This window comes from Humulus lupulus, chromosome 9 (genome assembly GCF_963169125.1).
Source record: "Humulus lupulus chromosome 9, drHumLupu1.1, whole genome shotgun sequence".
Classification (NCBI taxonomy): Eukaryota; Viridiplantae; Streptophyta; class Magnoliopsida; order Rosales; family Cannabaceae; genus Humulus; species Humulus lupulus.
This window is the reverse complement of record NC_084801.1, coordinates 29435415-29452783: the sequence shown is the minus strand read 5'-3', so window position 1 is coordinate 29452783 and position 17369 is coordinate 29435415. Positions and strand designations below refer to the sequence as shown.

General features: G+C 36.7%; 1 protein-coding gene across 1 annotated transcript; it reads left to right on the top strand.

The window, feature by feature from the left end:
* Nucleotides 1-973: 973 nt before the first annotated feature.
* LOC133799563 (berberine bridge enzyme-like 16) lies at nt 974-13264 on the top strand. Its single transcript, XM_062237566.1, has 4 exons — nt 974-1462; nt 12668-12792; nt 12994-13063; nt 13145-13264. The coding sequence occupies exons 1-4, from the start codon at nt 974-976 to the stop codon at nt 13262-13264; spliced, it is 804 nt and encodes a 267-aa protein (XP_062093550.1).
* Nucleotides 13265-17369: the final 4105 nt, after the last annotated feature.

Genomic DNA, 17369 nt, shown 5'->3' with positions numbered 1-17369 from the left:
TCAATTGTAATAGCTGTATATATTTCTATTAGAGTTATCAATAAAATCATAAAAATATATTCCTTTAAATCTTTTTGTCAATATCCAGATTATTTTGGTAATGTAATCATATACACAAGATTATCTTCTACATATGTTTTGTTTTTATTTGGAAATTTATCTAGAAAAATAACATCCTGGATTAATATATTTTGTTTTCCGTTATATTTCTTTGTAAAAAAATATTTTTCTAAATTATTTTTCAATTCTACATGGACAACGTACATACCTTTTTTTTTTTGGATAAAAAAAAATGTTCTTTGACCTTAGAATAAGAATTTCGCACACACAAAATACAATGACCCAGAAAGAAGAATTAATCTTGTAACCAAAAAGGGCATCAAATCTATACAACCTTCTACACATATATCTTGACTATACTGTGAATATATCCTTATTTAATGACAATATATCCTAATTCGAAATTGTAAAAGAAAAAAAACTCAAGAACATTTACAGCACACAATTATTGGTGATGAACGCTTAAAGTTCATTTGCTTATATTAATATCAAAACATTGAACAATAGAGAATTCACATTTTAGCAACAGCAGAAGTACACTCCAATGATGGATACACTTGGAGGCTTTATGCTTTTCGTTGGCTTAATCTTTTTCCTCTCAAAACTTTCTTCATCAACATCTTTAAATGAGTTCATTGAATGCCTCTAAGGCAACTCTGAATCCGTCCGAAACATTATCACTGCCAAGAACTCCACATTCCAATCCATTCTATTCTCCCGCATCCACAACAAAAGATACTCCACACTTCAAACCCAAAAACCTCTTGCAATCGTACAAGTTAACGACAAGTTCGACATCAAAACGACAATATTATGCACCAAACAACACAATCTACAGCTCAGGATTCGAAGCTGTGGGCATGATTTCTAGAGCCTCTCATCGGTCTTTAGCATCCCATTCATTATTCTTGACATGCTTAACTTTCAATCCATCGATATTGACATTGGTGATGAAACTATTTGGGTTCAAGTCAGTGCTAGCCTCGACGAGCTTTACTATAAGATAGGGAAGACTAGTCCAGTCCACGTGTTCTCAGCTTTTGTGTGTCCTGGGGTTTGCACTGGAGGATACTTCAGTGGTGGAGGGTATGGACCGATGATGAGAATGTATGAACTCATGATTGATAATATCATAGAAGCTCGGATAATGGACGTGAATGGTAAAATACTAGACAGGAAGACGTTGGGAGAGGATGTGTTTTGGGCCATTATAGGAGGAGGTGGAGCAAGTTTTGGAGTTATCCATTCGTGGAAGGTCAAATTGAGTCGTGTCCCACCCAAAGTAACGGTTTTCAGAGTTAATAGGAGTGCAGAACAAGGCTCCTTCGAGGCTTTTTATCGTTGGCAATATGTGGCTCCTAACCTCCCTAAGGAGGTTTTCGTAAGAGCACAATTGGATGTGGTAAACCAGTCAAATGGGGAAGATGGTCACAAAACAATTATGATGTCTTTCATTAGACATTAATTAGGACATGCCCAAGAGCTTGTTTCTCTTCTAGAACAAAGATTTCCTGAATTGGGTTTAAAGAAAACAGAGTGCTTTGAAATGAATTAGGTGGAATCTACTGTATTTTTTATCGACAATCACCTAGTTGAAAAAATAACATCCTTAGATGAGTGGCTTGTAAGGAAAAATGTGTCTGTTTACTTTTACAAGTTAAAGTCTGATTTCATGAAAAAACCTTTTACAAAGTAAGCATTGAAGACATTATGGAAAACAATGAACAAGATTGATAGAGTTTGGATGAAGTGGAATCCTTATTGAGGTAGAAAGAGTGAGGTTTCAGAATAGGAAACACCTTTCCCTCATAGGGCTGGAAACTTGGCTTTGCTGCAGTATTGTGTATTTTGGAATGAGAGTGGGATTAATGTAACAAATCATTTCATGAATCTTTTAAGAGAGTTGTACCAGAAGATGGCTTCTTTTGTTTCAAAGAATCCTAGAGAAACTTTCTTCAATTATAGGGATCTTGACATTTGAGAAAATCTAGATAATCAGACTTCCTTAAAGACTGCCCTTGTTTATGGAAAAAAATATTTTAAGTTTAATTTTGATAGGTTGGTGAAAGCGAAAACATTCATAAATCTTCAGAATTTCTTTAGAAATGAGCAAAGTATTCCACATTTTCAGAGAACGAATTGAGTGAAGAAACTAAATATATATGTTTTGTTTAGTTAAGTTTTGCTTTGAATAATATTGTATACAATTCTTCTTAGAAAACAATATTGTAGACCACTTGATGGAATACAAAGTTGTAAGAAGAAATTAATGATGGTATTTTTTTTACAAAAAATTAATAATGATATTTTCAATTTTAAAGTATGCTTAAGTTTTCCTAGTTATCTTGGGGATAACATAATAAATATTTTGGGATTTGATATATTTAACTAAAAAGTATATTATTAGTAGCAATGACATATAATAAATAAAATTGACCGATTTTTCTAAGATATGTTCTAAGTGAGATTTTGTAAATGATTCTTGAGTATTATTAGAAACAAAAAGTTCCACATGAATAAAACATAAGAAATACTGTAATGACCCAACTAATTCTAAGACTTTGGATAGTTTACAAAATTAAATGCGGAAAATACATAAAAACATATTTTAAAAGACTAAAAATAACGTCGTCCTCGAATCGACACGCAGCCCATCCATTCCATTTAGCCTCAACACACATGCCAAGCTTCCAAGAATCATTCCGCCCCCGTATCTAGTTTCCTACATCACACTAAAAATAAAAGAATGAGCCTAATGTCCAGCAAGGAAAATCTACTAACAACATACAACATAAATCATAAACATGAGACTATATCATAAACATATATTACAAAAAGTATGACTATAAAAACGTATATCATATAGAACTACAATAATAATGGCCATTAACTCATTAACATGGCATGCGATAAACCATCTAGGTCCCCTGTCTAATATCTGAGATAGGTTAGATCACATGGTAGTATATGATAACCCATCTAGGTCCCCTGTCTAATATCTGAGGTAGGATAAACCATAACTCTAAACCATGAAAATGATAAACACTAGGGCTTGGTAGCTAAGCAACTATGAGCCCTAGATAACATAAAAAAACATAACATATTATAACATAAACTTATCATAACATAACGTATAAGCATATAAAAACTATCCTATTTTCCTTACCAACATCGGGATATGAGAACAAGGACGGGATTTGGAACACTCCTAAAACCGACAATACAAATGGTGAGTATTTCTAAAGAGTAAAGAATGAATGTGGAAACTAAACCATCAAGAAGAAACTTACCAAGAAAGAACTTAAGTTTCAAGAACCTAATCAAGAACAAATAACGAAAGTTAGGATCTGAATAAAAGGAACTAAAGAGTTTTAAAGAATTGGACTTAAAGAATAGGAGTACCTAAGTTGACTTTATGGATTGGTCTAACTCCAATACCGAAATACACTAAACCTCACTTCCCAAGTATTTTATAAAGCTTAAGAATGGCAAAGCTTTTTCCCAACCCAAGTGTTTAACACTCTATGGTAGTACTAGCACCTAGGAGTCTGATCACAGCTGAAGAGTGAGGAGAAGGGCTGGGTTCTAAGTCTAATTTATAGAGTTCTAGGAATAAAAATCTTCTTTTTGGCTTTGAGTAAAAATAATGAATTTAATTTAAAATATTTGAATATTCTTCAGTCAAAGGCTTAGGACTCGGTCAAATCATTCAGAGGTAGGTCTAAGGAGTCAAAACTTGTTTTAAAAATTATAAATAAAAAAAAAATAGAATCCTAACTTTTAACTTCCTAAATCTCATAACTCAAAACTCACCTGTAGTAAAATCAACTTAACTGGAGCTGTAGGACTCTGATTTACACCATATTTATACCGTTAGAAAGCTAATTCAATTATCTACAACTTTCTGGAAATACTATTTTTCGAAATTCACAATATAACTAGGTCGGAAGTTACAGTACGCTAAAGTTACGGGAAAATCTATTTAATTATTTAAATAACAACCTAATCCACAAATTTCTTAACTAACGATAAAATAACAAACTCTAATTCCCTAATAATCATACTTATGACAAGTGTCATATTCTTATTGGCTCTATCTAAATCTTAGGTTATAATAAATAATACACCTAGGACCAACAATATTAATCAAATCTTATGTTATAATTAATATTCTTAAACAATAGGTTAAACTTATAAAATTCATAACTATTGATATGAGTTTCCAACTAAGTCCCGACTTGAACCAAAAACCACGGAATCTAACATACTACAAACTAATACTAACTACTACTACTACTACTACTACTACTACTACTACTATCTAGCTAGTTAAGTAAATATTCTGGGACTCTACAATTCTCCCCCACTAAAAAGAATTTCGTCCCCGAAATTTACTTATCAAACAATTCTGAATACCGGGTTAACATGTCTTCCTCCAACTCCCACGTTGCCTCCCATTCAGAACTATTACCACATAGGATCTTGACTATTAGAAAACTCTTAGACCGTAATTCTTTCATCATTCTATCTAGGATGCTAGCTGGTCGTTCCTCGTAACTGAAGTCTTTTTGGAGTGCTATCATATCATATTTGAGGACATGAGATGGGTCTAACACATATCTACGCAGCATCAAGATGTGGAACACATTGTGACTATCTGCTAGAGCTGGCGGTAGGGCTAATTTATATGCAACTACTCCCACTTTGTCCAATATCTCAAAAGGACCTATAAACCTGGAACAAAGATTGCATTTCTTCCCAAACCACTTCACACCTTTCATAGGAGATATCCTTAAGAAGACTTGATCTCCGACTTTGAATTCCACATCACGTCGCTTGGCATCCACATAACTTTTCTAACGGCTTTGAGCAGCGAGCATACGCTTTCTAATCAGCGCTACTACATCCTGAGCTTTTCTAACAGCTTCAGGTCCAAGTAGTTGCATTTCTCCTACCTCGTCCTAATGCAATGGTGATCGACCCTTCTTCCATAAAGTAGCTTGTAGGGTGCCATCCCGATTGTTGACTGGTAGCTATTGTTGTAGGAGAATTCTATCAGCGGCAAATACTTACTCCAAGATCTCGATGTAAACACCGATCCTCTATCGAATACTATTGTCATAGAGATTCTATGCAGTCGTACTATTTCTTGGACATAAACATAAACATCTGCATATTGATCTGCTGTGTACGAAGTCTTAATAGACAATAAATGAACTGACTTGGTTAATCTATCTATTACTATCCAAGCCGAATCATGATGCTTACTTGTTTGTGGCAAACCCGTCACGAAATCTATGGATATATCACCCCATTTCCATTTTGGAATGCTAAGTGGTTGCAATCAGCCTGCAGGTCGTTGATGTTTTTCTTTCACTTGCTCGCATACCAAGCATTTAGACATATACTCCGCTATATCTTTCTTCATTCCTGGCCACCAATATAACACTTTAAGGTCGTGAGTCATCTTGGCGACCCTGGGTGAACTAAGTATGGGGTATTGTGCGCTTCTTCTAAAGTCTTCATCTTAATCCCTTGATCATTTGGAACGCATACCCGATCCTTGTATCTTAATAAACCCTAACTAGATATTGGGAAATATGTGGCCTTCCTTTCTCTAACTGCATCCATATGTGCTACTAATGTGTCATCATGTCCTTGCCCAATTCGTATATCTTCTAACTGGCTTGACTGGATGGACAAGTTAGTCAAGTTACCAATGACTACTTCTATTCCAGCATTGATCAGCTCCTACTGTAGCGGCTTTTCTATTCCAGCTAATGATGGTAGACTTCCGTAATTATTCCTCCTTAGCGCATCAGCAACTACGTTTGCCTTGAGGCGTAGGCTATCGCCTTATCATTCTACATCAACACACAACCCAATCCTTGCTTCGATGCATCACAATAGACTACAAACTTATCATTGGGTGTCGGTACATAAAGTACTGGTGTTGAGCATATCCTTAAGCAACTGGAAACTTTCTTCACACTTATCAGTCCAATTGAACCTTTGTTGTTTCCGGGTTAGGTTGGTAAACGGAGTGGCTATCTTAGAAAAGCCTTCTACGAACCTCCAATAATAACCTGGTAGTCCCAGAAAACTTCTTACCTTAGACGCATTCTTTGGTATTGGCCAATCTTTACAACCTCTACCTTAGATGGGTCTACTGCAACTCCTTCCTTGGATACTATGTGCCCAAGGAACATCACTTGCGAAAGCCAAATTTCGTACTTTTTGAACTTGGCGTAAAGTTGATGCTCCTTTAGTCGTAACAAGATCAACCTTAAATGTTCCTCATATTCGACTTCATCCTTTGAGTACACCAAGATATTGTCGATGAACACTACGACGAATTTGTCCAAATAATCCATAAAGACCCTATTCATTAATTCCATAAACGCGGCTGGAGTGTTGGTAAGACCAAAAGAAATAACTAGAAACTCGTAATGTCCATAACGAGTTCTAAATGCTGTCTTGGGATTATCCTCTTCCCGTACTTTGAGCTGTGATACCCGGTCCGTAGATCAATCTTTGAAAACATGGTTGCCCCTCGGAGTTGATCAAACAAGTTGTCAAGTCGGGGTAGCGAGTACCTATTTTTAATTGTCACCTTATTCAGCTCGCGATAATCTATACTCATATGCATACTTCCGTCCTTCTTCTTCACAAATAGAACCGGTGCTCCCCATAGCGAATGACTCGGTTCCCGGTACTAGTTCGATTGTGAAGTCTATCTCCCGTGTCGACGGCAATCCTACTAGTTGCTAGGAAATACCTCTGGGAATTCCTTTACAATGTGGATGTCTCCAACTTTTAGTGGTGTTTCCTTTACAACATCCATAACATTGGCTAAGAATGTGTGACATCCTTTTTCTATCATCCTCTGAGCTTTGAGAGATGAAATAAGCAGCATATGTAGTCCTAAAACTTTTCCCATATAGCATCATTTCTGACTGTCAGGAGTCTCGAACATCACTTGCTTATGTCTGCTATCGATGGTTGTGCCATGCCTTGCTAGTCCGTCCATGCCCAATATCATGTCGAAGTCTTTGATTTCTAGCTCTATCGGGTCTCCTTCTAGTTCTACGTCCTCAATTTTGATTGGTACGCCTCGTACTATCTGTAATGATAGGACTATTTTATCCGAAGGCAACTATGTCACAAACTTAGTTCTACAAGGTTTGTCTAATTTCTCCTCTTGCTTGAGCTGGGGACACTGCCTCATTCGGTGACCCTTCTGACCACAGTTGAAGTATCCCTTGATGTTTGCATGACATTCCCCAAGATTTTTCTTTTGGCACTTAGAGCATTGCGGGTATTCTACATAACCCGACTTACTGCCTCCATTGTTTGTCCGTGCTCTTTTATCACCATTGGCCTGCTTATCATCTAGATGCCTTCTCTTTTGACCATTACTATTACTATTGCTATGCTGACGGCTGTTGTTGTGGTTGTTCCGACCATTCTGAGGTTGACCCTGCTGTTTAGGCTCAGGCTTACTAGCCTTCTCCTTACTAACATTCGCCTGAAGCCTTTCTACTTCTATTGCCGTTTCTAGAACATCGACATAGGTAGTATTTCCCAGGTTTGCTAGCTTAACTCCTAGCTCAATCTTTGGTATAAGTCCTCTAACGAACTTGGTCACCCTCAAAAAGTTAGTTGGAACCATCTCTAGTGCAAGCTTGGCTAATCTGTCGGACTGCCGAGCATATTCTACTATCGTCAAGTTGCCCTGCTTCAAACTAGCGAACTCCTCGACTCTTGTAGCAATGACTGCCGAGTTGTAATACTTCTTGTGGAACAGCTCCACAAATTTTTTCCATGTCATGGTGGCAATATCGTTAGTCTACTAACCTAAGTCCCACCATATTCTAGCATCCTTCTTAAGCAAAGACGAAACGCAGGATATGCGGTTCGCGTTGCCGAGATTCATATGCGTTAGGATCGGCTCTACATTTCTGAGTCATTCTTCTGCCTCAAAGGGGTCTGTTGTCCCTTAAAAGTTTGGAGCGTGTTGCTTAGGAAACTGCTCATAGATTGGCTCCATGTGCTGAGCTGGGTATGGCACATGGTTCGCCATTGGTCATCACCCATAAGGACCTACTTGATGGGGTACTTGAGCCATTTGCTGAGGCTGTGGTTGCGGCAGAGGCGAAGGCTGAGTCTGTTGTCGCTGTTGCTGTAGTAATTCCTCCACTTGTTGTCGTAGTCTTGCAATTTCTGCGATGTTGTCGACCGGCGCGATGGTGCACTTCAGTTAGCACCAACAGTGGTTGCACGCCTTCCCCTTCTTCGAACTAGAGGGGCTTCATTAGTCTCAGGAGCGACATTGGAGGCATTGACATTCGTGGTGCAGACCTTCTGAGTGACATCTTTAGGAAAAGTTCTAACAGTCGAGAACATGTTAGAGCTTACCCTAATAGGATCTAAGACAAAACTTAATCTAAGCAAACATAACTCGGACCTATTAATTATGATTTTTTATAAAAAAATATGTAATCCTTCTTTATGATTAGGGTGTGTTTCTAAACATAGAAAAATAAGCCATCTTTATTATTTACTAAGTCTGTTTCTAATCATCCTATATGACTTAATTCTGAGGCTCGAAACTCGTTGTTGTTCCAAAGTTAACAATATTGAGGGAGGGCTGGGATCAGTAAAATCGTTCACACTACTATGGCCCCCTAAACTCTCAATATGGAACCCGATCCATTGATTTGTATCCACCCTCACCAAACTTGGTCATTATTTATTAAATTTATTATTTATTATGATTGTAAAAGAAAATCAAACTCATACATTTCATTCAAAAATAACAATGGTATTAATTTGGAAAAAGGTTTTCACTATATACAATCATAAATGGAAAGATAATAAATAAAATAAATAAAGAAAATAAAAATAAACTAATTAACTGAAAACATAAGGGCTAATACACATAATCATAACAACTATAACATAAACACTTACATTGGCAGTTAGATTCGGAGCTTGAACGTGTGTATCAAGGAGAACTTCATGTAAATGAACCTGGCTCTGATACCAACTCTAATGACCCAACTAATTCTAAGACTTTGGACTGTTAAAACTACTATACATAGACAATATTCTTAAGAAAACATACATACGAAACAGTCATAATTTTATTAAAAACTCTAAGTAAATGTTGAAATACATAAATCGGGGTATGGGACCCCATTGTTTGAAAATAAAACATAACTTTAAATTAAATGAATTTTTTACTAAATTAAATGCGGAAAATACATAAAAACATAATTTAAAAGACTAAAAATAACGTCGTCCTCGAATCGACACGCAGCCCATCCATTCCATTCAACCTCAACACACATGCCAAGCTTCCAAGAATCCTTCCGCCTCTGTATCTAGTTTACTGCATCACACTAAAAATGAAGGAATGAGCCTAATGCACAGCAAGGAAAATCTACTAACAGCATACAACATAAATCATAAGCATGAGACTATATCATAAACATATACTACAAAATATATGACTATAAAAATGTATATCATATAGAACTACAATATTAATGGCCATTAACTCATTAACATGGCATGCGATAAACCATCTAGGTCCCTTGTCTAATATCCGAGGTAGGTTAGATCACATGGTAGTATATGATAACCCATCTAGGTCCCCTGTCTAATATCTGAGGTAGGGTAAACAATAACTCTTAACCATGAAAATGATAAACACTAGGGCTTGGTAGCTAAGCAACTATGAGCCCTAGATAACATAAACTTATCATAACATATTATACATAACATAACGTATAAGCATATAGAAACTATCCTATTTTCCTTACCAACACCGAGATATGAGAACAAGGACGGGATTTGGAACACTCCTAAAAACAACAATACAGATGGTGAGTATTTCTAAAGAATAAAGAATGAATGTGGATACTAAACCATCAAGAAGAAACTTACCAAGAAAGAACTTAAGTTTCAAGAACCTAATCAAGAACCAATAACGAAAGTTAGGATCTGAATAAAAGGAACTAAAGAAAAATAAAGAGTTTTAAAGAATTGGACTTAAAGAATAGGAGTACCTAAGTTGACTTTATGGATTGGTCTAACTCCAATACCGAAATACACTAAACCTCACTTCCCAAGTATTTTATAAAGCTTAAGAATGGCAAAGCTTTTTCCCAACCCAAGTGTTTAACACTCTATGGTAGTACTAGCACCTTGGAGTCTGATCACAACTGAAGAGTGCGGAGAAGGGCTGGGTTCTAAGTCCTACTTATAGAGTTTTAGGAGTAAAAATCTTCTTTTTGGCTTTGAATAAAAATAATTAATTCAATTGAAAATATTTGAATATTCTTCATTGAAAGGCTTAGGACTCAGTCAAATCCTTCAAAGGTAAGTCTAAGGAGTCAAAGCTTGTTTTAAAAAGAAAAAAAAAAGAATCCTAACTTCTAACTTCCTAAATCTCGTAACTCTAAACTCACCTGTAGTAAAATAATTATAACTGGAGCTATACGACTCCAATTTACACCATCTTTATATTTTTAGAAAGCTAATTCAATTATCTACAACTTTCTAGAAATACTATTTTTCGAAATTCATAATATAACTGGGTCAAAAATAGGTCGGAAGTTACAGTATCCTAAAGTTACGGGAAAATCTATTTAATTATCTAAATAACAACCTAATCCACAAATTTTTTAACTAACCATAAAATAACAAACTCTAATTCCCTAATAATCATGCTTATGACAAGTGTCATATTCTTATTGGCTCTATCTAAATCTTAGGTTATAATAAATAATACACATAGGACCAGCAATATTAATCAAACCTTATGTTATAATTAATATTCTTAAACTATAGGTTAAACTTATAAAATTCATAACTATTGCTATGAGTTTCCAACTAAGTCCCGACTTAAACCAAAATCCACGGAATCTAACATACTACAAACTAATACTAACTACTACTACTACTACTTTCTAGCTAGTTAAGTAAATATTCTGGAACTCCACAAATATAATATATATATATATATGGAAAAGTTCTCAATGGGTATTACCCACAAATGGGTACCTAGGTAAATGTGCAAATATGCTGATATGGCATGTAGGTGACTTGGTACATCAAGTAAAGATTTTTTTTTTTTTTTTGCATAGATTCTTTTTTTTTTGGCATTAATTTCGAAATTGCTTTTTTTTCTTTTGTCATTAGAAATGGTGATTCCAACCAATAAGATGTAAGCTCTTTTTTCAAGTTTTGAATTAATTTAAAAAATTTAAAATAAGCGTTTCATAATAAATGCACATTAATTTTTTAAACTCTCTATTCTTCTTCTTCTTCTTCTTCTTCTTCATTCAAAGCAAAAAAAATAAACATAAAAAATCAGAATTGCACCCTTGATTTTGTGAGCATGTGAAGGAGAGAAAGAAGAAGAAAAAAAAATTGTGTGGGAAAAAAATAGAGGGGGAGAGAGAAAACACATGGGAGTAGAGGGGAAGGAGATGAAGAACAAAAGAAGTAGATCTAAGGATTTAGGAGGAAGGGTTGGAAAGAAGAGACACATTTTTTATGAGAACTCATTGTCTCCTAATCGAATCATGTCCAAATTGTTTTTAGTTCGCGCTTGTCGGTATAGATCTCCTACGAAAAGTTTGGAGTCATCATCTTCAATGTTCGAAAGTAGAACTCGACGTTGTCTTCATAATGAGTCTTATTGTTCTTTTTGTAAGGTAATATCTTCATATCTATATATGTGTCTATGAGTTGAGTGATGTTTTTATAAAGTAATAGATTAGGGCGCTTTACAAGTCTATTGCATGCTCACCATGCATACCATGCACATGCACACACACAAGTGCTAGGGTACATCTCTACTAACCATGCACATTGGTGCACACAACCAAAACTCAAGGATTCACAAATTAAAATAATTAAATAATTAACAATTTTTAATTCACATAACTTCTACCAAACAATTCAAACAAATAAAAATAAATTCCTAACATTGAACAATTTTAATATTAAAATAAAGAACACAAATTAATTGGTGTGCTACACCTATGGAGATTTGCAAAATCTAGACTAGTCAAGGATATTATTGATGCTGAAACTGAGGGTGAATGACTAGCATTAAAGCTAGATTGCATAAAAAAGTGATGTAAAAAAGAACATATGGTAAGATTTAAAATAAGTGATTGAATATTTAAGTAGAGATCAAGTTATTTTTTTTCCTAATGGTTGTTTCTTATTAAATAGGCTATAAGGGAAAAATTTCAAGAGAGGAGAAAGAAAGTGTTGCACACACCTTAAGTCGAAGAGGATACGCTCGAACAATCAATGATATGGTTACAATTAATATTTTTACTGAATGTATTTTGGTTATTATTATTAGTCTTTATTTTATATTCTACATTGTTCTATTGTGTAGACAAAACAAACTTAAGGGGGAAAAGTAACAAGGATCAATGCTTTTTGGAGAACCCATGCCAAGAAGAATGGTGAACCAATCAACCTAATATCCTCTGAAGTTTTTTGAGAATTTATTATTTAATCTTGGATGTTTATACTTGTTTTCTATTATTGTACATTACCTATACTAATTTATATGTAGGAAGAATTGGATGAAATTATATGCAAAGACCCAAAATCTGGAATTACAAACAATAAGGATGAGGATGTATTAACAAAATTATTTGGTAATCCAAATTCTTGGCGCTTAATCGGAAAAGGAAGGGGGTAATAAGGTCAAAATTAAATGTTGTTAATATGTGTAAAGATAACATGACATTGTTGAAAGAAGAGAAGCATAATATGAAGATTCAAATGGCTAAAATGTTGAATCTGCTTAAAGAACACTTGGTAATAATTCTTTCTTGCACTTGTACAACTAAAAATTGGTAATTTTGAAATGAAGATTATCTTGTTGTTTATATTTAGGGTGGTAGAGAAACACCAAGTGAGGGGCATCCACAATATTCCACAATCCAACAATATTCCTTTTCCTAAGGTAAATATTCAAATTGATTTCTTTCTTTTTAAAGAAACAAATACAAAAAATAATATACTACCTTCAAAATTAATTTTACAGAGTGTTGGAGTTAAAAAGAGCTATAATTTTACAGAAGCAAGGAATGCTTGCTACTTGCTTGATTGGTCAGATGCAATTGTTACTGAAGGTCGTTGGGCTTCTAGTGATCTTGACTTATAGGTGCACAAAATTCCCCTTGGACTAGAATTTATGCATGTATGGTTGATGTTGATATTGTGCCTGGTGCTTATTTATTTCATCCTAACTATGCGATTCTTACTGTATGAGAAGTTGTTGGTTCAACAGTTGCATGACTTTCTCAATAGGTTATTCCAATAGGTATTTATTTGGTTATTTGATTATATATATACTTGTTCAACATTAACTGATATGTAATCAAACTTTAATACTTATTTGTGTTTAAATAGCTAATGATCATGATCGATATGATAATAAGTCTTATGATATATTTTTTTATTTGAAAGGGAAGATGAGAAAGAAAAAATGATAACGAAGCCAATTTGAATTAGTATTATGCACCATTTAATTAATGTACTAAGAGCACTCCCAATGGAGGAGGTAAAATGTCAAATTTTTTATAAAATAAAGAAAAAATTGTTAAATAGTCTTCCAATGGGTGATTTAAAGTTATATTTTTTTACCTAAATGAATAGTATTTCTCTATATGTAGTGAAACACTATTCATCAAGCTATAAATATTTTATTATTTTTTTATAAACTTTTGTATATATATATGAGTGTGATACTATTATATTTAATTATTTTATTTCTTAAAATAAATTATATATTTTTAAAATATATTATTTAAATGATGTAGAGAAAAAGTAGAGAAGCTGATGTATGGTATAATGTAAAAGTTTAAAGTAAATTATAAAAAAAATATGTTTTGGTGGTGTATTTTGTAATACACTTTCTCTATAATATTTAGCTCAAACTCACAAAAACATCTTCCACCAGCTCATTTATACATATATTTATAATAGCTATGCATAAACACCAATTAATTCATATATACATTTACATAACATTTACATATCCTTTATATAATATTGTTGATGCGGTTTTTCGCCAACAGTGAATTATATGAATAACTAGGATGGATTAGTGCTTAATGGTAAACCGTAATAAGAAAATGATAATACTCAAGGATGTTGGCGATCAACTATCAAGAGAAGAAAAATGATCACTCCTTTTTACGTGGTTCGGAGGTTAAAATCCCCCTAGTCCACGAGCCAATATTATTACTGTTTCTTTCGCTTGCTATTTTTACAGAGTATTTGCCTTACAAGAAGAATCCAACCCTTTGCATTGCCCAGGGTTTTGGTATTTATAAGAGAATGATCTCTGAGTAGGTATTGGGGTCATCCTGTGATCTCTTCATCCGTCACGTCATCTCTGTGACACTGATGATTAATATCTAAACCTTACATTGAAGTGTGGTCTAATCAATAGGTAAAAATGGATAATGGGCCGCATGGCCTAAATCAGGTGTGGGATGTCTGATCACGCACATTTATATTGCGTATCCGGGAATTCAGGAATAAAACACACACGTGATGTCTGTTATATGCACGTTTATATTGCGTGGTTGACTTTATAAAGATCCTGGGGTATGTCACGCCTCTGATGCACCACGAGCTTAATGTAGTGCTAGCTCGTGCCTTTTGGTGCCATGTTTACACAATGGTTCCAAGTGAGAAGCAGCTAAACGATCCATCAGCTCGAGCTATTTGCTTAGGGGATCGTACCAGATTTCTCCGAATGAACGGTGAACACGTGGCACATCGGTTATGGCTCTTTGCCAGCTCGACAAAATACGTGCTGATATTCAGGGAGTACATTTTCCCCCCAAGCCCCTGCTCGTGATCTATGACGTCATTTTTGACCTTCACGGTGGGGGGTTTTAAACTTCCTTTTCAACTATCCATGTCCTGCCCACCACTTGCGTACTAGACACGTGGAACGCTGTGATTGGCGCCTGCTCGGGCTTCGAGGATTGCATTAAATGGTCTGGCCACCTTTTTGCTGCCATCTCATCTTCCGAATTATGGCTCTTGTATCTTGCATTTGTTTGATCGGATGGTCCTCGTTCCCTAATGTATTTTACGTATAAATAGGGCTGGCCATTTCAGTACTCTTTACCTTTTATTCGAAAAATTTCTTCATTTTCTCTCTTTCGAGTCTCAAGAACTCTTCTTCTCCTTAACACCCCAGAAGTCCCCATATTCTTGCCACAAAAACCCTTTGGATGCCCCAGTCTTGAGGATTTATCCAAGGCTTACACCTCTACACTGCTCGCACCTTTCGTCTGGAAAATATACTGTAAGTTTTCTGCTTTTCGTGTGTTTCGATTTCCTTTTTCTTTGACATGCAAATCTATATTTCATAGTCATGAACCATAGGTTGTTTCTGAATAACTTTGGTGCATAGGTTTTGATTTTAGGCGTATTGAGTAGGTCCTAAAGCATGTCTAGGATTGAGAAGTTCATAACTAGGCAATTTCTGGGTAAATTTTTGGGTAAATTTAGGAAATACCCACTCAGGGTGTGGAAGGCGAGAGGTTTTTAGGGTATAAAACCGGGTAGCTTAAGTGTCACATTTCCTGGGTGGTTTTTCTTTAAAACCCTCCTCCCAAGGCGAGTAGTGGCCTGACTTTCCTGACTCGCCTGACACGCGGATCCCTGAATATCAGGGGTCTGTTGGAAAACTTAGGCGCGTGGCACAGGCAACACGTGGCATCACGCAGGTTGATATCGCATCAACTCGCGTGTTAGTACACTTGTCTTTGCTATATCTTTTGTTCAAAAATTCCACATCGCCTACTAAAAAACTCCGTCGTTTTTATTCGATGGGCGAGCTGATGGCACCAAAGAAAGGAGCACCTATGAAGAACGCGACTGGCTCGTCGTCCCAGCAGCCTCGCAAGAGGAAAGAGGTCATCCCCGACCCCCCCCTTCTAGAGTTTGGTCCCGTGGTGGAGGCGGAGGTCGCGGTTGCTCCTGACGCCTTCTTCGAGGCCGAGAGGATCATCTCTAGGATTACGACCTAAGGAAGGGTCAACAAAATCCTCTTATCCCACAACATTGAGGCTGGGAAAGGGTCCTTAATCGCTCGACCTCCCTACGAGGGGGAGCGGAGCTACTCACCACTCCAGGACGACTTCGCGGCCTAGAGTGATGAACATTTGAAGGCTGGGGCCTTTCTCCCCCTCGACCAATACTTTGCGGACTTCCTCAACTATGTGAGGTTGGCGCCATTCCAGCTCCCCCCCAACTCGTACTGCCTGCTGGCGGGGTTGAAATACATGTTCCTAAATCATGAGTGGGAGGTCCCCACTCCGGCAGACATCCTTTACTTTTTCTACCTCAAAGTCAGCCCGGACCAGAAGGGATGAGGGGATGGGTTCTATTACTTGACCCGGTTCCCTAATTCACCTACAGTCATTGATCTACCCAGCCACCCCAATGACTTCAAGGACCAGTTCTTCATGTCAAACGGATTCCGCAACTGCGAACACCGGTACTTCAACCGCCCCCGTAAGTTTTCTTTGCTCAGCTCGCGTAGAATTCCTTTCATACTTTGTTTTGTGCGTATATTTATTGGAATATGTTCGTGCAGTCATTTTCGCGAGGATGGCCAAGTCAGTGACCCTTGGGGGTCAGTACGAGACTTTGGCGGGGCTTCCGCCCAATGAGAAGGACTACCGCCAACTCGTGTCTAATGACATGATGCTGGCGTGTAAACTGATCGTCGAAGGTCAGACCTTGGCCTTGAGAGGAATGCTGAGGCTGACGACGAGGCATCGAAGGAGGACGAGGTTCCCCTCGTGCGAAAGAGGCGAGATCCTGAGGCTGCCGAGGGCCCCATTGCTGAGTGAGCTGAGTCGGGGGCAGCATTCAGCCCCTTCAGCCAAGGTAACCCATATCCATTTAGGGATTTAGATAGGGCTGTGGCCAACCTTAGACTAGTTAGGTTCTACCCCAACCAGCTCATACACCGTAACCCTGATGACCCAGATCGCAGCATCACCCAGCTCCAGTGTGTGGACCACTTGGTTCTTCGGCATGATATGGGTCATCCTAGGGGGACTGTAGTGGTGGACAATACCTTGTCCTTTAGGTCGACTTTCTTTGAAGAGTATGGAACCAAACTTAGGTCGTGGCCATCCCTTCTCTAAGGTGTTGTAGCCCTAGGACTTAGGCAATATGTAGAGGAGTCCAGCCCCGAGGTAGAGTCTGACTCGGAGCCTCCCTTAATCCAAGAA

Bases quoted from the DNA above. Each gene is read 5' to 3' on its own strand.
- LOC133799563 (XM_062237566.1), top strand. From the start codon at position 974: ATGCTTAACTTTCAATCCATCGATATTGACATTGGTGATGAAACTATT. The intron at 12,793-12,993 runs GTAATAAGGTCA...GTTTATATTTAG, and splicing joins TTAATCGGAAAAGGAAGGGG to GGTGGTAGAGAAACACCAAG. The intron at 13,064-13,144 runs GTAAATATTCAA...TTAATTTTACAG, and splicing joins ACAATATTCCTTTTCCTAAG to AGTGTTGGAGTTAAAAAGAG.